General features: G+C 57.3%; 1 protein-coding gene across 1 annotated transcript; it reads right to left on the reverse strand.

Moving 5' to 3' along the window:
• Positions 1–1274: 1274 nt before the first annotated feature.
• Positions 1275–22332, reverse strand: Grk2 (G protein-coupled receptor kinase 2). Its single transcript, XM_006980553.4, has 21 exons — positions 22097–22332; positions 9356–9432; positions 7288–7361; positions 7069–7170; positions 6877–6951; positions 6662–6723; positions 6092–6143; positions 5741–5832; positions 5259–5358; positions 5095–5173; positions 4879–5009; positions 4492–4586; positions 4315–4422; positions 4041–4107; positions 3703–3803; positions 2912–2978; positions 2738–2833; positions 2325–2487; positions 2059–2195; positions 1851–1964; positions 1275–1502 (listed from the first exon to the last, which is right to left on the reverse strand). The coding sequence occupies exons 1-21, from the start codon at positions 22207–22209 to the stop codon at positions 1338–1340; spliced, it is 2070 nt and encodes a 689-aa protein (XP_006980615.1). The 5' UTR covers positions 22210–22332; the 3' UTR covers positions 1275–1337.
• Positions 22333–22522: the final 190 nt, after the last annotated feature.

Raw genomic sequence — 22522 nt, forward strand, 5'->3', positions numbered from 1 at the left:
AAACTCGTGCTGAGAGGGAGCGGAACGTGATAAGGTCAATATGTCCCCAGCCACTCCAAACATGACATCTGACATGGACCACAGGCCGCTCCCGCTTACTTGGGAGGTGGGCAAAAGAATCCCCTCCTCCAGGGAGGGAAGGATGGGTCACTAAGATCCTCCCCTGTCAGGCCCCAGACGGAAGTGACTGAAAAGCGGTCACCAGGCACAAGAGTGAGGCAGCGAGGAGTCAGGCACCATTTTTTATAAAAACGCAGAGTCTCATTTTCCACTCTTTAAAATCACATTCAAAAATCGGCAAAGAGACGCCCCGGGAGTGAGTAGACAGGGGGGGTGCGCTGACCCAGCCCCAGGGGAGAGGGCGCGACACCACACACAGCTGCATGACGGGTACGAGGGGGCATGCGGTGGGCGAGGTGGCCCTGTGGGCGGTGGCACTGACAGGACACGGGCTGGGGGCTGGACAGTGTGGGTGGGGACACACTGACCAGTTAGGACAAGGAGGACTGGCCCAGCCGGGCTCCTGTGCTGTGCCACCCACCTGCCCAGGCTGTCCCACTGTGGTCCTGGGCAGGTGAGCCTCACACAGCCCAGGGTTGGGGACCTGGGTTCAAGCCAGGCCAGTGTGGCCCATTCCATGACTGCCATTTCTGTGCTCCTGAGTCCGGGCACGCCATGGGAAGAAGAGGGGCTGGCGTGGAGGCCAGCAGCGGCCACTGCCGGCGCCAGACTTCTGACCCAGCCCTTGCGTCCACGAGGGGGGGGGGCAGTGACACAGAGGCTTTTCCTGAACAAGGACCTAGGAGCCAGTCACGGGGACCTCCAGGTCTGGGGAGACGAGGAGTGGCAAGAGGCCAGAAGAGCGGGGGTCTGTCCCTCTGTGGCACGAGGGCTGTGATAGGAGAGTTCAAGTAGTATCCCTGTGGTGCACGCTCCTTCGTGGGGTGCTGGGCCACTGGCTGGGCCACAGGCTGGCACGGCCCACGGAGCCTGACGTGGCCCACCTACCAAGGGTGGCTTCACCCCACGGAGGGGCGAGAGGGCTGCTGAGAGTTGCTCCTCTTCCCTACAGGAAGACACTGGGAGCAGGGACCCTGGGTGGGGCTTGGGGGTCAGGGCAGGGGTCTTAGACAGTGGCTGGGTTGGTGGCAGCAGGAGCCAAGGCAAGCGGGCCCCTCCCTGGGGGCTGGGCCAGGCTGGGGCTACAGGAAATCACAATAATTACAAAATAAAACCTTTTCCGCTTTGCGGGAAAACAAAACAAATAATAAAAATTCGACAAAATAAATTAGAGGTTTATAAAAGGCGGGTGGGCAGGCGGGCAGCGGATGGGCGGGTCAGAGGCCGTTGGCACTGCCACGCTGGATCAGTGGCACTTTACTCAGCTCCACCACAGGTGAACGTGGCTTGTTCTTCATCTTGGGCACTCGCTGCACCAGCTGCTGGGCCTCACGGTAGGCGTCCCGCAGCTCTTTCTTCCACTGCACCAGCTCGGGATCACTCTGCACGGCCAGGCTCCGTCAGGCTCTGCTGGCCGGGCCCCCACCCGCCTGCACCCTCACCTCCGGGCCCCCACCCGCCCGCACCCTCACCTCCGGGCCCCCACCCGCCCGCACCCTCACCCCCGGGCCCCCACCCGCCTGCACCCTCACCCCCGGGCCCCCACCCGCCTGCACCCTCACCCCCGGGCCCCCACCCGCCCGCACCCTCACCCCCGGGCCCCCACCCGCCCGCACCCTCACCTCCGGGCCCCCACCCGCCTGCACCCTCACCTCCGGGCCCCCACCCGCCCGCACCCTCACCTCCGGGCCCCCACCCGCCTGCACCCTCACCCCCGGGCCCCCACTTACGTCACACTGAAGGACGAACTGCTTGCCCCCGCGGATCTTAAGCAGGAGACACTTGCGCTCCTTGATCTGCGTCTCTTCCACCGACTGGATCTCTTCCATGGTCAGGAGACTCTGCTGCAGGGTGGGAAAGGCAGAGCGGGCAGTGAAGGACGGCCCCGGCCGGGGTCCACCCTGCGCCCACACCATGTTCTCCAGCTCCCCTTCTTACCGGAGCCTCGCCTTCGCCCCGCCACTCCAGCCGGTTGGGGAAGAGGTAGAAGTACCGCCGCTGCCACTGGGTCAGGAAGGGGTTGCCCATCTTGGACATGTAGCCGTGCATGATGCAGTCCTTACCCAGGGCGTAGTCTGCACGAGAGAGGGGGTAGGCTCAGCCCCCGCCCCCGTCCCCGCCCCGTCTCTGGCTGTGCTCTTGGTCCGTTTCTTAGCAGAGCCCACTTCTCATCTCTGCGGTGTCCCCGTGTCCCGAGTCCTCACCCTCCTCGTGGCCCAGCTGCTTGTTTTTGGCTTTCTTCCGGGCCTCCAGCCGATCTGTCTCAGCGTTGATGGTGTCAAAAACAGTCTCTGCCACCTCCTGCTGCCACCGCTCCGAGATGGTGAGAGGGAAGTTGCGGTACAGTTCCTGGTCGCTGTCCAGTAACTGCACCAGGTGGACATGGCAGGGGACGTGGAGAGACAAAGGATGCCAGGACATGGTCAGCCACAGGCCTGCGCGGGGCCCTAAGTCAGGGACGGTCTCTTGTCACCACCGTCCCCAGGGAGGTTGGGGGATGAGGAAGTAAGGCCCACAGCCCACAGGGCTACCACGGTGTCTCACGGGGCGGAGGAGGGGCAAGGGCCATCCAGAGCAGGCCAGGCTCAGGGCTCAGGGGCCAGGCAAGGTGCAATACCTTGATTCCTTTTGTGTCCTCCTCATCAAAGGAGCCAATGTCAAAAGCATCAGCTGCGTTCACCTCCCCACGTGGGGGGATCAGTGGGGGTGGGTACTGCAAAGAGCAGGGGTTGGCATCAGCAGGGGTAAGAGGCCATGGAGTTCCCCGTCCTACCCCCGGACAGACTCTTACCTTCTGTAAGAAGACCATCTGCCAGTCCAGTGAGCGGAAAAAGGGGCTTTCTTTCACCTCCTGAGCTCTGTGGAGAGACACACTCAAGTTGGGCTAGGTCCACACTGTGGGGTCATTAGCTCAGGCTTGCCTCCTGGCTCAGTCACCTTTTGGCTCTATGATCTTAAGAGTATGAGTTCCATACTCTCAGCCTGTTTGTTCATCTCTAAATGGGAGAAGCAGTTCCCACATCCTGGGCTGGTGTGAGTTCTAATACCGCTTTGCTTGGCAATTAACAGATTTCCCAGTGGACATAAAAAGCTGCAATTAAGCTGGGTGTGGTGGCATAGACCTCTAATCCCAGCACTTAGGAGGAAGCAGGAAGATGAGTTCAAGGCCAGCCGCAGCTACAGAGTAAGGGCAGTCTAAGCTACGTGAGACCTTGTCTTGAAAAATAACCCCCACCTCACGCAAAAAAAATAAATAAACAAAACAACAAACCAACCACTGTTATAATTATGGTCATCATCACCTTGCTACAAAGACTCTTCTGGGTCTTTTGAAAGCTGATCCCTAGTTGGTTCCAACAGTGACACACCCGGTCAGCCCTGCCACCTTGAGGACACTGGACAATGTGGGCCATGACTTCTCTTGTGAGCCCCTTACAAGAGGGTTGAGACCATGGAAGAGCTCAAATGATGGAACAGAACCACTGTTCTAACGGGGCACAGTCCGAGGCCCAGGCAGGCTGGCCCGGCAGCCCACAGCAAAGACTGAACATGGCCACACGCTGGAGGGGCTAGGACACTCACCCACGGCCCAGACAGCCCAGCCTCCGATTGACGTCCCTCTGCAGCAAACCTTCCAGCAGGGACCGGAGTTCAGGGGAGAAGGAATCAGGCAGCTCGACAGCCTTTGAGGAAGAGGAGGAGGGAGTCAACGGAACCCAGGAAGAGCCCGTGGCTCTGGGGGAGGGTAGAGGCCAGAGCAGGAGGTGAGGCCCGGCCTCCTGCTGGTCCCCAGCAAATGTAAGCTCTGACAGAGGAGGCAAGAGGCCTCTCCCTTAGGGCTGGAGAAGGGGTCACTGGCTCAAGAGCTGCGCTGGCTTGAGGGCACCGCTGTGGACCTTACCTGCCACCCTCCCACTCACCATTGTCAAGGTCATGCGATCAATCTCATGCTTGTCTTTGGTCTTGTGCTGCCGAAAGGGGCTGTGTCTGGACAAGAGGTCAAAAAGACCAACGTCAAAGACCAAGAGTGGGAAAACTGAGGCAGACTGCGTGAAGGAGACCTATGAGAAGTGAGGGAGGGCTCCACCCCTAATCCCCAGGCCCTGGAGGGCTCCCCTCCCTGCTTCCTATCCTGATTGGTGGACAGTGTCTCAGGGACTCACCCCACTTGCCCACCTGGGATAGCCTACTCACCCCCGCAACAACTTGAAGAGCATGCAGCCCAGGGAGAACCAGTCGGCACTGCTGTCATAGGCTACCCCCTTCTGCAGGACTTCGGGGGCCATGTACCCGTGCGTGCCCCTGTGGGAGCACAGATGGTGAGTGAGGTGCAGGAGGTGCGGGAAGGGAAGGGATGGCTTGGGCACTCACACACTGGCATGGGGCTTCTTCTTGGAGAAGTCACAGGCTAGGCCCAGGTCCGAGATTCTCACGTGGCCATGCTCGTCCAGGAGAATGTTGGCTGGCTGTGAAGAAAAGCCCCGTGAGCTGCTGGGCCAGAAGGAGGCCAGCCTGGGCCTTCACTAGAGGAAACTAAGTTTCTGGGACAAGGCCCCAGGTCGGACCCCCCCTCCCCCACACCACAGCTGAACTCAGGAAGCGGCTCAGGCAGGAGGGGAGAAGGGCAAGGCAGGGTGACGAGCTAGCCTTGTCTCAGGACAAGGCAGGGTGACGAGCTAGCCTTGTCTCAGGACATGGCAGGGTGACGAGCTAGCCTTGTCTCAGGACTAGAGGGAAGGATGGGTGGCAGCCCCTCACCTTCAGGTCCCTGTAGACTACAAAACGGTTGTGCATGTGTTCAAGACCCAGGATGATCTCGGCTGCGTAGAAGCGCATGTCGGCCTCAGAGAAGACTCCATGCTGAGACAGGTGGTAGTGCAGGTCCCCACCTGAGGGGCGGCCCTCCAGGTGAGACTCAGCTTCCTGCCCAAGTCCAGCCCTGGGTCCACCCCCTAGGGCTGGTCCTGGGCTCACCATTCATGAGATCCAGGATGAAACTGAGCTTGTCTGGTGTGTGGAATGCATATGACATGCACACGATGAAGGGGCAGTCCTAGGAGGGAGGGGAAGGTGAGCAAAGACCAGCTGAGGCTTGGGTCAGAGGTCACTACGGGGGCCCGCTTGGCCTCCCAGCTCACCCCGGTGCTGACAAGGGAAAGCATGATCCGCTCGTTCAGAGCCAGGGTCTCTCCCTGCTTCATCTTGATGCGTTTCTTGTCCAGACACTTCATGGCATACCTGTGGTGGAGGAGGAGGTCAGCTGTATCAGCACACCCCTGCAGGGCAGAGCCCCAGGCTGCCTCAGCAGGCTGCTGATGAAGACCAGACGCAGGACAAACACGTGACCCAGCCAGGGCTTTAGAGAGGGCAAAAGGTGCTGGCAAGTTAGTCTCTGAGGAGCCTGAAGGAGACAGAGCAGCCAAAGCGAGACAGGAAGGAGGGCAGCGGCAGGGACAAGGTATGCTCCTAGGCAGAGACTGGACATCCAGGGACGGCAAGCCTGGGACACCGGTCCCCACAACAGCTCTTCCCTAGAAGGCCCCAGCCCCTCATGATACCTCTAGAAGCCTGACTCCTCCCTCAGGCGCCCCACCCAGTGCCCGCTGATCAGGGTGCTCACATCTTGCCTGTGTCTGCTTTCCGGCACCCATAGACCTCACCGAAGCCCCCACGCCCGATGATGCGATGCACACTGAAGTCATTCATGGTCAGCTGTGAGGTAACAACAGCTGAGGTCACTGCAGGCCTCCTGGGCCCAGCCCCGCAGCACAGGCATTGGGCAGCAGGGACAAGCCCAGGCACCAGGGTCCTCTACGCCTGAGATCTAGCCACACACTTACCTTTCTCCAGCCTCCCAAACTGGGATCCTAGCACCGGCCCCCTCCCCTCCAGAGCCACCACTGTGAGGCTGCCAGCAGGGCCCTGGCATTTCCCAAAGGTCCCCTGGCACGCCAGCACCCCGCCCACTCACATGGATGTTGAGTTCAACGTTCTTCCACTGGCAAAAGCGTGTGAACTTGTCACTGGGAAAGAGAGAGGGCGCACACTTAGGCAAACTTCAAGCCGACCCCACCCACTGCCCTTCCAGAGTCCTGGCAAGTAGACCCCCTGAGCCTGTGGTCAGCTCAGGCCATACACCCTCAGCAGCTGAGCCATGATGTCCTACTGGATCAGAGAGATGGTCTCCAGTCAGACTTCCACCCACCAGGGTATAACACCTGCTGCGCACACACCTCTAGCCAAGAGTTCATTACCAGGAAGTCATCTTCTCAGCCACCCCACCCCTTCTCTGGCTAGGTAGCTAGGACTGAAAATGCTGCTCCTTGCATTCTGCCTAGACTCTGCAGGTTCAAGCCACAGAAGACAGTATGTACTTCAGGCCTAGCCCTGACACTCCACAGCACAGGGAGACCAGCAAGGTGACCCCAGAAAGACAAGAGTGAGAAAAGAGGACAAAGTCTGTGTGACCTCCCACGAGTAACTTTGATAGGACATGGACAGACCTAGCACCTGCCTACTCAGAATCTCTTTTCCCTCTTACCTCTCAATGAACTTCTGGAACACATCCCCTCGGAGGTTCTGACAAATCTCCTCAATGTATGGCTGTGGGGAGGGAGCTGGGAGTTGGTGACCAAGTCTATTAGCCCCTGGTGACCTGGTCTGCATCCAGCCCCAAGCTCCAGAACTCCAGCTGTCTGAGGCAGGAGGACCTGGTCTGGGGAGGGTGGGCCATAAAGAAAGGAACCCAGCACGTACCTGGAAGAGATCTGGAGGCACCTGCTTCTTCACCAGGTGGCCCTGGACATGCTCGGTAGCATTCTTTGAGAAGGGCTGGAGAAGACAGAAGTGGCTGTGCGTCCCATACAAGGCTCTCTCTTCCCTTCCAACCCCAGGTTGCTGGGGGCCAGCACGAGTTGGCACCCAAGGACAGCTGACCGAGACACTCACATGTGAGCAGGCCAGCAGTTCTTTCATGATGTAGGAGTCAAAGATCTCCCGGCTGCGGACCACACGCTCCTCCTCTGTCTCCAGCTTCTCATATTTCTTGATCTGGAAGGCACACCCATAGATGGTCTGTGGCCAGGGCATGGGACTAGATCCCAAGTACCTCACAGACTCAGCACAGGTGCCAAGCACCTTTCTCCCAGTAGACCTTGACCGTCGTACCTCTTCATAGAACTCCACCAAGGGCTTGGCCTCTTCCAGATGGTTCAGGCAGAAGTCTCGGAAAAGCAGGTACCCTGAAAGCAATCAGGCCTGGTCACGCTGAACCATGCACACCCTCCTCTAAGGGGCCTTCCCATCATCATGGGGAGAGTGAGCTTGGGGGTTCCTAGACAGAACTAGCCAACTCAGCAGGTGTGATGGAAGAGTCTAGGCAAGGTGGACTCTGAGGCTGCCACCAGCCTGGAGTCCCAGATTCCAAGTTAGGGCCCCTGCACTTCTGCCCTGGCCTCAGATCTGCCTCTGCAGATGATGGCTAAAAAACCCTGGTGCTGTGGCCAAGGAGGGAGGGAGTGTGGCTGGCTCCCCGCCAGTGTGCCCTAACCTCCCCTGCACTGGTGATGCTGCCTACTGTGTGCTATGGAGACACAGTGAGGCTGTTTTTTGTTTGTTTTTTTCCAAGACAGAGTTTCTCAGTATAGCCCTGGCTGTCCTATAACTCATTCTGTAGACCAGCCTCAAACTCAGAGATCCACCTTCTTCTGCCTCCTGAGTGCTGGGATTAAAGGCGTGCACCACCTCTGCCCAGCTTATGGTGAGGTTCTTAGTGGAGACATCATGATGTCCTGGTCACCCGGGCCAGGTCAGGCTGTAGCAGGAGGAAGGCGGCAACCAAGAGAGAGTTTCTCTCCCTACCCCTCCCTCACATCTAGACAATTTCTCACATCTCCCTGACCAGAAAGGGAAGACCAATTGGGGAAACCAAGGCTCAGGGAGACCTGTCATGAGAATTCAGAGCTCCTCAATCCACTGACAGATCCCTTGGAGAGCCAGGCCACAGGTGGAGATCTCAGAGCAGCTTCTGGACGAGGCACAGGTGAGGGCCGCTCCTTCCCAGCCTCTAGTCTAGCACAGATGCCTGAGCTGCTGGCGTGTTTTGTTTCTCAAGACAGGGTTTCTCTGTGTAGCCCTGGCTAGCCTGGAACTCACTCTGTAGCCCAGGCTGGCCTCCAACTCAGAGATCCTCCTGCCTCTGCCTCCTGAGTGCTGGGATTAAAGTTGTACACCACCACCTCCCAGCTGGGATGCCTGAACTGTGCTTTCCTGTGTGGCTTTCTAGGCATCTTTAAGGCTCATCGGCAGCCTAGTGTTGTTAATGGCCTCTAATCCCAGGTGTCTCTGCTACTGCCCAAAGCCATCATTTCTTCTAAGGATAGCCTGATCTTTCACTGTGGAACCTTCCAGTGACTTGTGCACAAGGCTGTGGGGAAGAGGTGTGGGGTAGCAAAGTGCTCTCTTCCTGACGCCACTGGTTCAGGTCCACCCTGTCTACCATGGGCAACTGGGCTCAAGGTCCCATTTCACAGATCTGAACAGCAAGAGGCTCAGAGAGAGGAGAGACAACTTGCCCAAGGCCAAGACAGCACAGACCTGTACCCCAGGCCTACTTCCCAGCCTACTGCTGAGCTGAGGTTGACCCCCAGTGCCTGGTCCTTCCAGCACCCTCAGTTCCATACTGAGGTCCCATTCTCAGGAAACCCAAATCTATGCCCCGTGTGACTGCAGTGGCTTCTTGGGACAGGACCCCAAGCTTTCCCTAGGTTGGGACACAGAGTGAGCAACACGAGACTTCCAAGACCCCCACACACACACCAGGGGAAGGATGGAGGGACAGCTCCAAGGCAGGTTGCTCACTTAGGGCCTGGGGGAGTGGGGGTGGGGATGGTTTGGGGGGGCGGGGCCAACCACAGCTCTGCAGGCACCACAGGAAGGGCCCCGCCTCTTCCTGTCAGTTCCACCAAAGGCCCAGGGCAGCTGTGGCTGCGCCAAGGGGAAGCTGCAACTCTCAAAAACAAAAACCCCAAAGGAGGAACTTCCCTGGCGCCTGGGGAAGACTGATGGGCCCCCACCCCCACTACAGGGCTCCCTGGGCAGAGGCCAGGGGCTGGGAGGCATAAAGGGTCACCGTTCTTGACTGGGGAGGAGCAGGGGACAAGTAGCTGGGGGAGCGGGAGGCTGACCCTGGAGTCGTCCTGGAGAGACCTCAGGCTGGGAGAGGTGCCGCACTCACCTAACTTCTGTGAGAAGATCTTTTCAAAGGTCACCTCGCCTCGGTCCTCTAGGTACTTCTGCATGACGCTGCGGATGCTGCAGGGGAAGGGCACCGTGAGAAGGGCCTCAGAGCTGGGGCTCCAGGCCCTGCCCAGGAGCCGGGGTCAAGGAACCCTTTGTTATTTACTGTGTGTGTGTGCGAGGTGCACACTCGCCAGCCTGTGCAGGTCAGGGAAGAAGGCATGGGGGTGTCAGGCTTGGCAGCAACACCTTGACCCCCCAGCCGTCTCCTCTGCGGTCTTTTTTTAAAGACAGGCTCACACTGAAGCCCAGGCTGGCCCGGGGCCCCATGAGGCCCTCTTTCTTCAGTCTCTCTCGTGCTGAAGTACAGGTAAGGCCACCATGTCTCGCTTGGATGGAACCCCCTTCAACTCGGTGTCAGCAAGCCCTCCAGGGAGCTACCAGACCCCTAGCTAGCCTGCTCGTCCATTCTGTCCACATGGGTCACCTCAGATGAACCCCAGGTTATGGTGGGCAGCCATTCCTCACCTCTGAGTACTGCCTGCAGAAGTGTATGTCACACACACACACACACACACACACACACACACACACACACACACACACACACACACACACACACACACACACACACACACTGACTCTGGTAACTTAGCCCAATGGCAAAGCCAGGACCTATCCGATGGATAATGGACAAATTTACAAAATGTGTCTGTTATGTTTGGTCATAGGAAGGGACAAAGCACCCACACCCGCTACCACATGGGTGACCCTTGAAGCGCTCACACTCGACCAGCTCAGGAAGAGGACCACGTAAGGGATGGCAGTCACAAGAGGACTCAGATTTGTATGAGCCCATCCCCATGACTCCATGATGGCTTCACTGACAGAAAATCGTATTTGTAGGTGCTAGGGACTTGAGGGGAACTGCCAAAGGGGCCGTGGGTTTTGCTGTTCATTTGGTGTGTGTGTGGAGATCAGAGGACAGCTTTTGGGAGTCAGTTCGCTCCACCCAGCGCGGGTCTCAGGCTGAACTCAGCTTGTTTTAACCAGCTGAGCCACCTCACCAGCCCCGGGGTAAGAGAGTTTCCCCCGGAAGAGAGAGGACTGGGATGAAGGCAGTATAATACAGTGAACACGTCCAGAAAGCACTGAATTCCGTTTTTACTTTTTGCTTTGTTTTGTGAAACAGTGTCTTGCTGCTGTAGCTGAGGATGGCCTCAAACATGTAGCAATCCTTCTGTGTTGGGCTTATAAGCAGGTGTTACTACACCCAGCTTCGAATTGTATACTTTTTTCTTTAATTTTTTCAGAGACAGATTTCTGTGTCCCTGGCTGTCCTGGAACTCACTCTGTAAACCAGGCTGGCCTTAAACGCATAGAAATCTACCTGCCTCTGTCTCCTGAGTGCTGGGATTGAAGGTGGGAGCCACGACCACACCCACCCAGCCTGAATACTTTAAAGTGATGAATTGATATGGTATCTCATCTTCATCCTAGCATTCAGGCACATCAGGGGTTCAAGCCTCAGTGTGTGTCCCTAACACGTAGATAATAACATGACCCCTGCCCAGGGCCACAGGGGAAGGACTGGTCACCCAAGTTCCTGAGGCAAACTCCACAGTCACCATTTTGTTGCTCTCACTGAACCCCTGCAGCCCTGTGCATGGTCCAGGGAGTCTCACTGCGATGCAGTCCATGCTTAGATGGATGCCCTGCTGTCTCCACCCTCTCCTTCTGGGCCACTGGCATGCCAGACCTGCCAACCTGCCCTGGCAGCCATCTCTGCTCACAATGGCCTCCACCAGCCTGGCCTCTTCAGAGAACACACAGCTGCCCGACTGAGGGCACCTGAGAGGCCAGCGGCTGTGTGAGGCCAAGTCTTGGTGGACATGTGGAGCCCCAGCAGGCAGGTCTCTGCCCAGGAGACTCTGTGTTTGGCACTGGCGCCCATAGAATCCTTGGCAGGTCAGGTGTAGACTGGCCAGGTCACCCAGGCTAGAGTCAAGGCACTGTTCATGGTGTGAGACCCATACTTGCTTCTAGGCAGGTCTGTCCCTGTACAGACCCCTTCTCTGAGGTATCAGTGGGTACTGAAGTCTTGGGGGCCTGTGGTCAGATCAGCTCTGAGTGATGGCGAGCTGCTGTGTGGAGATGGTGGTCGCTTGCTGGCTTCCTGAAGTGCAAACAGGATGTCACCAGGTGGAGATGCTCAGGGCAGGTGGGGGTGGGGTGTTAAGACAGGTGAGGAAAACCGGGCCCAGCACCAAGAGGCCCACAGAGCAGGGAAGAAGGTGCAGCAAAAACTGCAGGAGCTGGAGCGATGGCTCAGCGGTTAAGAGCACTGGCTGCTCTTCCAGGGGTCCTGGGTTCAATTCCCAGCACCCACATGGTGGCTTTCAACCATCTCTAGTGGGAACTGATACCCTCTCCTTGCATAAAGGTGTACATGTAAATAGAGCACTCATATACATAAAGAAAATAAATCTTGGCGTGTGTGTGTGTGTGTGTGTGTGTGTGTGTGTGTGTGTGTGTGTGTGAGAGAGAGAGAGAGAGAGAGAGAGAGAGAGATATGGTGCACGCCTTTAGAGAGAGAGAGAGAGATATGGTGCACGCCTTGAGAGAGAGAGAGAGAGAGAGAGAGAGAGAGAGAGAGAGAGAGAGAGAGAGATATGGTGCATGCCTTTAATCCCAGCCCTTGGGAGGCAGAGGCAGGCAGATCTCTGTGAGTTCCAGGCCAGTCTGGTCTACAAAGTGAGAGTTCCAGGACAGCCAGAGATACACTGAGAAACCTTGTCTTGAAAACCATTAAACAAACCCACATAAAGGGAGGAGTAGGGTGCTGGGGATTTCAAAGCTAGGGTCCTTAGGAGGCTGGGATCCAAGACAGAGCAGAGCCCTCACTGGGTCACCTTGTAAGGAAGTAAGCACAGGTAGACACTCTGATAAGGTGGTGGGGGGGGTGGGCTGGGGAGGCACAGGCTCTTGGGCTGTGGGTGTAGGAGGGGTGTCTGCCAGCCCTACCTGGCACTGTGGGTGGGCTTCCAAGTTCTTGGAAAAATGACAGCTCCAGTCAAAAGGAGAACTGGAGGAAGTACTGCCAGGCACCAGGCTGAAGGCCTAGCCCTCCCAGGACCTAGCTCTGTCGGCCTTCCTCAGGAAAGGCCTTTCAAGATAGTGAAGTATGCAGAGCCGCCAGGGCCCAAGCCTGAAACTGTGACACCCTGGCTCCACCAAAAGCTGTCTCTGACCAGAAGCAGGGCTCAGGGGACCAGGTCAGGCCTCGGTGACTTTGGCTTTCCAATCTGTGCAACTCCTGCCCAAGCTCAGGGACCCCACACTGTCGCCTCAGAGCTGGTTCCCTCTGGGACAGCAAGACCACTATTCTCTGGTCAGTGGGAGAGGCACCAAGGTTACATATGCCCTTCATCTACACTGGCCCAACCTCTGCTCCTGGGGACCACCCACCACCAACATGCTTCCTCCTCCTTAGAAAACTCAGAGGGACTCAGGGTAGGACAGACTCAAACCTCACAGACATGTACAAACAATAGGAACTTGAAGAAAAGCTGAGCCAGGCGGTGGTGGCGCACGCCTTTAATCCCAGCACTCGGGAGGCAGATCTCTGTGAGTTCGAGGCCAGCCTGGGCTACAGAGTGAGTTCCAGAAAAGGCACAAAGCTACACAGAGAAACCCTGTTTCGAAGAAAAAAAAAAAAGAAAAGAAAAGAAACCAAACAAACAAACAAGCAAAAAAAAAAAAAATCTAAGGAATTTGGGGCTGGAGAGATGGCTTAGTTGGCTTAGTGGTTAATAACATTGACTGCTCTTCCAGAGGACCCAGGTTCAGTTCCCAGCACTCACATGGCAGCTCACTACTGTCTGTAACTCTAGTTCCAGGAGATCTGACACCTTCACACAATGCACATAAAATAAATTTAAATTTAAATAAACTGTTTTAAAAAATGTGAAAAGAAAAGATGTTAGACTCAGACAGACAAGAGTCCAGCTGGGTGGTTCACACCTAAAATCCCAACACTCAACAGGCAGAGGCAGGAGGTTTGCTGTGAGTGTGAGGCCAGCCTGGGCAACAGTGTGAGACCCTATCTCAAACAAACAAACCTTAAGTAAGGAAATAAATCAGACACAGCCCATGCTCTGCCTGCAGCTGGCAGCCTGGCCAGGCAGCCCTCCGCACAGCTGATCCCCCAGACCCTGCAGGGCAGTGGCCCTCCTGAAGAACCTGGCAGGAGGGCACAGGAGCATGGGGCTCAGGAACCTGCAGAACCAGGCGCCTGGATCTCACCTGGCAGATGGCCCAGGAGGTGATACTGTCCCCACCCCAAGTCCTGGGAGCTCTGCTCGTCACCTAATCTTTATATTCTGGAACATTCTGGTCCACAGACAGGCCAGGCCGGGAAGCAATAAAGGGAGGAGGAAGATATGAGCACGTCCATCTTCCGTGCAGTGGAGGGGCAGATGGACATGGTCAGGCAGCCTCCAGTGGGATGTATGGACAGGAGAATGCTGATGACAGGCAGACAGCCCAGCTGTCAGGGAGATCTCACCAGGAGCTGGGCAGGGCACTGGGAATGGGGGCCCTGGGCATCACTGGGATACCCTCCCAACCTCATACTGGCTTTCTGAGAACTGGTAAAGCAGGCCATCTTGGCTGAAGGCAAGCCCACCCAGGGCCAGGAGGCTGCTGCCACGGTCTCTCACCATGTGGCCCAGAGCAGCCGATACGGGAGTACCAAGGTACCCAGCAGATACAGTGCTTGTAAGAGACCCTGCCTTAGACAGCCAGGGAACCAACAGGGCAGGGCTTTCTGCCTTTTCACCAGGCCTGGGGCTTGCAGGAAGCAGGACCTCAGGCTGGAGACAATCCCTCCCATCAAGAGCTACACCTGGGCATGGCCACAGCATTCTTCCCAGCCCACAGCACTTCATTTTCTTCCTTAAAAAGAAAAAAGGTCTTTTTAAAATAAGATAAATACTATCCCCCGAACCAAACATCCGGCCAGGCCTGAGCAGAGTCCTTGAGTGGAAGGCCCTCTAGGTGGCAAGTTTAGGGTCTCCAGGCTAGCCCCCCAGAGGTGGAGGCTATGGAAGCTGGCAGGTTAGAAAAGGTGCCGCCTGGCCAGAAAGCAAGTGCAGGCTGCCTGGGGAGCAGCAGCAGCCTCCTGGCTGGTCCCCGACGCTGACACGTCCCGAGTGGCATCTTTATCCCCACCCAAGCCAGTAACCCCATCGTCCAGAGGTACACGGCTCTAAAATTCCCCTCTGGGTCATTAAGAAAATCAAATATATGCCAGGCAGTGGTGGCTCATGCCTTTAATCCTAGGACTTGGGAGGCAGAGGCAGGAGGATCTCAGTGAGTTTGAGGCCAGCCTGGTCTACAAAGCAATTTCCAGGACAGCCAGGGCTATTACACAGAGAAACCCTGTCTCAGAAAACAACAACAACAAAAAAAAAAAAGAAAAAAGAAAGAAAGAAAGAAAGAAAGAAAGAAAGAAAGAAAGAAAGAAAGAAAGAAAGAAAGAAAGAAAGAAAGAAAGAAAATCAAATGTGCTGGCCCTGGTGGCAGATGCTTGTAACTCCAGCACTTGGGAAGCCGAGGCCAGCATGCAGTAAGCTCCAGGGCAGCCTGAGCTACAGGGTGAGGGCAGTAAGTTTACTACTGCGTAACTCTGGGTGGGAGACACTGGAGACCCCTGTACCTTGGCAGCTGGAGGGGCACCCTGGCCAGGTTCCAAACAGCTCTCTCCACACTCCCCAGAAGGTCAAGTCATAAGCTGTTTTGTTTACTTTTTTTTGGTATATGGACATATGTGTGGTATGTATGCATGTTCACATGAATTTTGACCCAGTGTACACAGAAGCAGGTACCTGTGCTCATGCTTCTAGAAGCCAGAGGTTGCTGTTAGCCGTCTCTCTCGGTAGCTCTCCACTTCATTTACTAAGGCAGACTTTTTCAGAAGCCAGAGCTGGCCTAGCAGCCACCTTACCCCAGGGTCCTGCCGTCCCTGCTGTCGCAGTCTGGGATGACAAGTGAGCACAAGCCAGCCCGCCTCTTGTGTAGCTGCCAGGGGTCTAAAGACTGGTCCTGGAGTGTGCTCAGAAGCTCTGTGACCCACTGAGCCATCCCCCAGGCCTATTTTGGTTTCCTGATAGAGGGCCTTGTTATGTAGCCCAGGCTGGCCTTGAACTAGCAATCTTCCTGCCTCGGCCTCCAGAGTGCTAGAGCCACCATGAGCCACGATGCTCACTCAGCTAAATGACAGACTTCACTGCTGGTTTCCTCTTTTGTAAAAAATGTCAAGGCAATGGAATTGTCACTTTTGTACTATACATCAGAAAGCCTGAAAGATCTAAAAAAAGGGGGGGGGGACTCTCCTGAAGTGTCAGGTTTTCGGTGCCACTGTTGGCCTGTGTCTTCCCTCCTGGACACTAAGACCCGCTGCTTTAAGCCTTATTATCTGGCACTCCACAACCCCTAATTGCCTACACCACTCCTAGAACACGATCCTACGCCACACTAACTAGTCCACAGTTGTCCTGTACTGGAGGAAGGGGCTCTGGCCAGGCAGTCTCCCAGAGGCAGAGCATGGGCCGGGACCAGAGGCCCGTCAGCAGAGGTAACCGAACAGTGGCTCTCACTCCTCTGGCCCTGAGAGCAGCTTTAAACACACCCGTGACTCCACCCTAGAGCCCATAGGAGTTCTGCCAAAGGATTGAGGGCACCTAGGCACTGACATGCTTCATGCCAGGGTGGCTTCCGGGTTGTGGAACATCCCTACCCCATCCCCATCCCTAGCACGTCCACCAGCCAGGGTGCCCACATAGTTTGAGGAGCGGGAAGAGGGCACTTCCCTTCTCTGGCAGTGACTAAGGTGAGGGCGCAGCAGGCAGGGAGGGAGCGGCGTCTAAGCACAGCTTCTGCTAAGACAGGCACTGCATGCTTCAGTCGGGGAGCAAGTCCCACACTCTGGCATAGTGGCCTAGCATGGAGACCCCATAGATGGCTCCCACATAAGGTCAGGGAGCTTAGCTGTATGGACTGGGAGGGCCCACAGGAAGGAGTCTGAGCCTAAAGTGCCCATTTTGACAGTGAGGAAACTGAGGGTGGGAGAGTCCGCAGGACCAGAGAGGGCAACAGTAAGTCTGTGACAAAGGAAATAGCCAAACTGGCTTTGAGGAGTGTGTCTCAACAGGGCCTCCTCCGCCCTCCCTTCAGCCTCCGTGGGGATGCTGGAAGAGGGTCTCCAAGGCCCTGGGCAGTACCCAGCCTCTCCTGATGCCCTCCTTCCACCTCTCCAGGGGCTTTAGAATATGGCAGCATAGCCGGGCAGCGGTGGTGGCGCACGCCTTTAATCCCAGCACTCGGGAGGCAGAGCCAGGTGGATCTCTGTGAGTTCAAGGCCAGCCTGGTCTACAGAGCGAGATCCAGGACAGGCACGAAAACTACACAGAGAAACCCTGTCTCAAAAAAACAAAAAGAATATGGCAGCATATATCCCCAAGAGCCTTCCAGAGTGGAAGGAATAGTCTTGGCTGGCACCATGGTTCTGGTGTTTGTGTGACAGTGACTGATACTGTGACACCCCAAGAAGCTGGTGCAGAGGCTACAGGCCTCCAGGCTGGCAGGTCTCAGACAGCCACACTGGGACTGCCACACTCTGGCAGGGGACAGTTAACAAGCCGTGGACACAGCTGAGGCACTCCCTGGCGGCATTTCCAGGAAACCTGGCACAGAGGTGGTAACAGCAGGAGGAAGTCCCCTGGGGCTTCTTATTAATATTTCTTGATGACTCTCCCTGGGGCCTGACAACGTTCTCAGAGCTCACGTATGGGGCCACTACCAAAGAGGAAAGACCAACTGTATGTAGCCAATCATGTCCGTGCAAACCCTTGGCCAATGAAGGACAACAGTGGCTGACCCTGACCCTGGCAGATGTCCAGTGAGCCCCAGACTCCCAGGTTCTCCTGCAGGATGTTCAGGAAGACACTTGAGCCGTCACAAACAAGACATAAACAGACACCCTGCAGCTTACTGTCCACAGCCCACAGGCGTAGACAGATTAGTGTGCCCTGGAAACACAAATCTAGGGGTCCTTGCCCCACAGTCCTGGAGGGGGGTTTCTCCCCATTTCAATCCCAAGGCAATTTCCACCCTCAGAGAAGTGACCCCCATTTTACCACCAAACACCCACGTCTGCATCACCAAAACCGCCCTTTCCAGCAGGCAGTGATGCGAGACAAGATGTCGTTACAGAAAAACGCTGCTGCCAAACGCCTTACTCTCAGGATCTCACTTGAAGTGGGCCTGAAATAACCCGAGTGTAACTGTCCAGAAGAGGAAGCGGCCTTGGGAGCCAGCGGGGAGTAGGGAAGGGACCCAGGGAGAAACAGCAGGTAGGACGGAGGCTGTGCGTTCCTCAAAACCCGTCACATGCTCTCGGCTTCTGTTGTTTATTCCCTAATATCTTGAGAACAACAGCCATGTGCAGGCAGCTGGAACTCCCTGGGGCTCTCAGCTCCCTACACAGCAGCCTGGGCACAAGAAGCTGCTGCAGAGTGTGCGCCTGCACTTGACGTCACCCAGGATTTACTACTAGCATGGGTTGTACATTAATAGGACACATCATTCCCAGGCTGACAGAGCCCGGATTCCTGTGCTCCGATCCCAACCTCTGACGCTCATGCTCCCTTCAAGCCCATTTACTGAGTGCACGGTGGAGAAGCAAATAGAGCTGAGCAACTTAATAGCAAATCCATGAGGGCCTTGCTCCAGAGAGGAGGCCAGATGGGAAAAGGCATCTCAGAGAGCCATTCCCGGGGAGCAGCAGCGGCTTCAAAGGCCCGCAGGGATAGACTGCAGAAAAGATAATCTTGTTTTCAGGGGCAGGAGGGGGTGGGTCGCTGCTACTGGAGTGGAATGTTCTGGTAAGGGATAAAGGCTGGCAGCAGCAGGCTTTCTGCTGCTGATGGAGAAGTCGAGGGAGGAAGAAGAGCAAAAGTCTTCTCAGCACTCCTTCCCCCACCAATCCAGGCAGGAAGTCCTGGCTGCAGTGAGTTAAGAGGAGCAAAGACACCGAGAAGGAAGAGTAGCAGGGTCTGAGGAGACCGGGGAAACAAGCAAGGGGCGGGCGGGCAGCGGCGGAGGAAGCTCATGGTGGGGGAGGGACCAGGAAATAGCCCAGAGAACCAGAAGGCTGCAAGAGGCACCCAGCTCCCACATGCTGCTGCTGGGGCTGCCACTGTCACTGGGGAGAGCAGGGACATCTCCTGGGACCGCCCAGGCAGGGCTCCTCACGCAGGAGCCCTGAGATTAATCACACAGGGCCTCAGTGGTCATATTAAGCAAATGATGATAATTATGAGACTGCGGCAGCTGCTGGGAAAGAGGCAACCGCGTCCGCAGGGCGAGGCCCAGACCACACAGTCCCACAGCCCTGGGAGGTCACTGGTGAAGGACCAGCCTCCTGATTTTACCAAAGCAGATAAACTGAGGCAGACCCAGTCAGGGGTAGTGTGTCTGGGGTCCATGCGAGCCAGTACTGCAGGGGCGAGGAGCCAGGACCCCTGTGTTCTATCCACACAACACTCCCTCCTGGGAGAAGGTCGGGGATGGGTCTGTTTCCCCAGATCCTCTAGGTGACAGAAGGGGATGTTCCTCTGCCAAGCTACAGTGGCACTGTGCCCAACAGTTCCCATTCCCCAGCCCTGGGAAATGAGAGCTGTGATGATGCCAAGCGCAGCCAAGCCACAGCCCTGGGCACCAGGCACAGAGAGGCGGCCAAGATGGCCCACCCGAAAGAAAGAACAACTCCCACTGGCACAGGAACGTGCCCCCTTGCCTCTCTCCCTAAGCCTGACTCCACAGTGGGGAAGCAGGACCCTGCCTGTGATGGCGCCCCCGGCATGAAGCTGTCCTTCCGTACACTAGCCTGTTTCTGCTTCAGCCAATGGCGAACGGTTGGGTCTCGTCTGCCATGACAGCTGATGGCCGGACCAGAAGCTGCCCTGCTACTTTCTAGCCACCACCTCGGACCCACGGGTACCAAGACAAGGGGTGTCCGCCACCCACAGTCAGTCACATGGGATGGAGACAAGCAATCAGAGAGTGTGCTGTGGCTGGGGCTCCCGATCTGTGACCCAGCCCTAGATCTTTTGTACGACACACCTCAAGACCTTGATCAGTAAGTGAGGCCAGCACTACCTGCGAGGCCAGCACAGCAGAGCTGCGAAGACAAGACACTTGGGAAGTGGGGACACACTGGGCCAACGGGAGACACAACCATGAACCAACCACCTTCAAGGGCAAGAGGCAGCTGCCCGAGGATGTGCAACATGCACCACAAAGGTGACTGCTTTCCCTCATGGAAGGCTGGCATGCCCACGGCCAGGGCCACTGCGGGGGCTCAGGGCCCTTCCCTGGCCTGAGCACCCGAGTGTTCAGAGTCAGAGGCTCCTCACCACTCACAGATGGAACATCATCTCAGCAGCCTGCTACCGAGGGTCCCTCGTCATACCAACGCCTAGGTGCCGTCATTCCCTAACTCACAGCCTGCCTTGACTCTGCTCACAGATTACCACCCCGTCCTGGTACTGTTGAGCAACTAGTCCATGGAGGCATGGCCTTGCCAACGTCACATGTTGGTTTTTGGACCAACTGAGACGACAGATGTCAAAACAAATAATGAATTATTAAAATCTCCATTCTTATGCCTGTCTCATCACCACTATCACCAAACAAAAGGGACAGGGAAAGAGGGCCGGCCCATGTCACCAGGGTTCTCCAGCACCTGCACAGGCCACCCAAGGCGGGGCCCATCAGGAGCAATGCATTCTGGGGGAAGGTTATCCAAATATGGAGAGTTCTAGAGAAGGCACCACTTCAAACTGCAGACCTCACACCTGCGCAGACTCTCGTGGCTGTGGCTACCCTGAGAGCTAGAGAGTGCCCTAGATGCTAATTGCACGCCCCACCCTCTTCCCCTGAAGTTTTGTCATTTCTGAACTCATTTCGTCCTAACTGCTGCTGCCCCTAGACAGCCCTGGCTGACACTCAGTCTGGTTCCTGTTTTGAGAAATCTGATTGCAAATGTCTTAGAAAAAAAAAGGGGGGGGGGGGAACCAACGGTCTCTTCAAAATGCAGACCAGTTTTTCCTCTACTGGGCTTGTTCTCAGTCAATCTGAAACCCAGTGAGCAGCCACTGGGGAGAGGCATGGTTGGCTAGGTACGACAGCATCCCTGTAAGCTGCCCACCCCGCTCCAATGACCGGAGCCACCCGAGACCTATTTCACACTGCCCACATTGCACAGATGTAACAATTAGAAAGGAAAAGAACTCGCCCCATGTCCTATGATAAGAGGGTGGCAGTCAAGTCAGGCCCCATTCTTGGCTGCTAGAGAGGCTGGCACGAAACCCTGCTGGGACTGGCCTCACCACCCACCACAAGGCATCCTGATAGGTAGACACGTTTGCTCTTCCAGATGCAGGGCATCTAGGCCACCTTTCAGGTCAGGGCAGTGAACAAAACATACAGAGAAGCTGAAAACTCTGATGTGGAGCCCAGGTCCCATCGTGGATTACCTGGGGGACACTGCACAAGCCATTCAAGTGTGAGCTGTACCCCCTCTCACACACACCCACACCCACACCTTGTTCTATGGGCACAAAACTACACCTGTCTCACTCGCTCTCTGGCCTCTGGTGCAGTTGAAACGGGAAGATAAGTCTCTCTGCCACAACATACTGGACAAACCCCGGCGGCACCTCTCACATCCTGCCTGACTCGGCACCCACATCCTGAACAGTTTCAACTTTGATACCAGGTGCGATGTGCGATGACATCAGTTGTCTCGCAGAGAGGTGGCAGCAAGGTCCAGCTGCTGTAGGACGGGTGTCCCTTAGTCAAAAGTACCCACAAGGCACCACACGTGGGGAAAAGGGCGAAGAAGGGACTCCCCTCACCTAAGCGCAGCCCCCGGGGTTGGTACACACATCACTGCACTGTCCCCCCCAAAAAAACTCTCAAACCCAAGCCAAGGGCAGTGACACCACGAGAGGAGAAGGCAAAAAAAGTCTCCAGACTCGTCGCCCCCTCTCCACAAACCTCCCAAGAGCGTTACCCACTCGGAGGGGAGTGGACAGGGGAGTGGAAGACCGAAGGGGGGGGTGCTGGGAGTCGGGGCAACAGACTGGGTAAACGGAGGCAGACGTGGGGAAGGGAACCCCAAGGGGACACAGAGGGTGGAGGGCAGCGCCCAGCACCCAGAGTGGGAAGACGGCTGCAGCCGAACCAGGGGCTGACAGCGACCAGGCCCGGCAGTGAGATACAGGAAGCGGCAGCGCGGCCCCGGGGAGCGCGGCTGGGAGCTTGGAGTTGGGGCGCTCTGGGCTCGCGGGCACCGGGCCCTGTGGCGGCCGGGACGGGGCAAGTCCTGGGTCCTGGGGCGGCCCAGGGAGTGAGGTCTCCGGGGCAGAAGGCTCCCGGAGTAGGGGGCTCCCCGGCGCCCGGAGCAGCCGGGATAATGGGGTCCTTGGGGCAGAGGGTCACCGGAGCAGCGGGGAGGGGCCCCGGGGTCTGGGGCAACCAGGATGGTGCGGTTCCCTGGGGCACAGGGTCCCCGGAGGAGGTGAGTCCCCGGGGCCTGGGGCAGTAGGGAGAGCGGGGTCCCCGGGGCACGGTCCCCGGGGCAGCGCGTGGGGCCCGGCACAGGCGGGCTCACCTGGGCTCTGGAAGCAGGATCTTCTTGCTGGCGCGCGCGGCCGGCGTGGCCTTGCTCTTCTCCATGGCCATCAGGTAGCTCACATCGGCCAGCACCGCCTCCAGGTCGGCCATCTTGGCGGCGGCGGCGCTGTTCCTCCCGCCGCCCGAGGCTCCGCTCCGCTCCCGCTCGCTCGGCCCGGCCTGGCCCGCGCGGCTTGTCGGCCTCGGCGGCGCCGCCGCCGCCCCGTCCGGTCCCCGCTCGTCGCCCGCTCACAGGCGGCGCCGCTCCATGGCGCCGGCTCGGGCCCGGCCCGGCTCGCGCTCCGCTCCCGCCGGGACTGCAGTCGGGGCGCCGCCGCCACCACCACCACCACCACCCGCCCTCCCGCCCGCCCGCGCCCGGAGCTGCCGCCGCCGCCTCCGGCCCCGCCTGCCGCGCACAGCG

Source organism: Peromyscus maniculatus, chromosome 1 (genome assembly GCF_049852395.1).
Source record: "Peromyscus maniculatus bairdii isolate BWxNUB_F1_BW_parent chromosome 1, HU_Pman_BW_mat_3.1, whole genome shotgun sequence".
Taxonomy (NCBI): domain Eukaryota; kingdom Metazoa; phylum Chordata; class Mammalia; order Rodentia; family Cricetidae; genus Peromyscus; species Peromyscus maniculatus.

Bases quoted from the DNA above. Each gene is read 5' to 3' on its own strand.
- Grk2 (XM_006980553.4), bottom strand. From the start codon at position 22,209: ATGGCCGACCTGGAGGCGGTGCTGGCCGATGTGAGCTACCTGATGGCC. The intron at 9,433-22,096 runs GTGAGCCCGCCT...CTTCCCCTGCAG, and splicing joins ATCCTGCTTCCAGAGCCCAG to CATCCGCAGCGTCATGCAGA. The intron at 4,108-4,314 runs GTGAGTAGGCTA...CCTCTTGTCCAG, and splicing joins CTCTTCAAGTTGTTGCGGGG to ACACAGCCCCTTTCGGCAGC.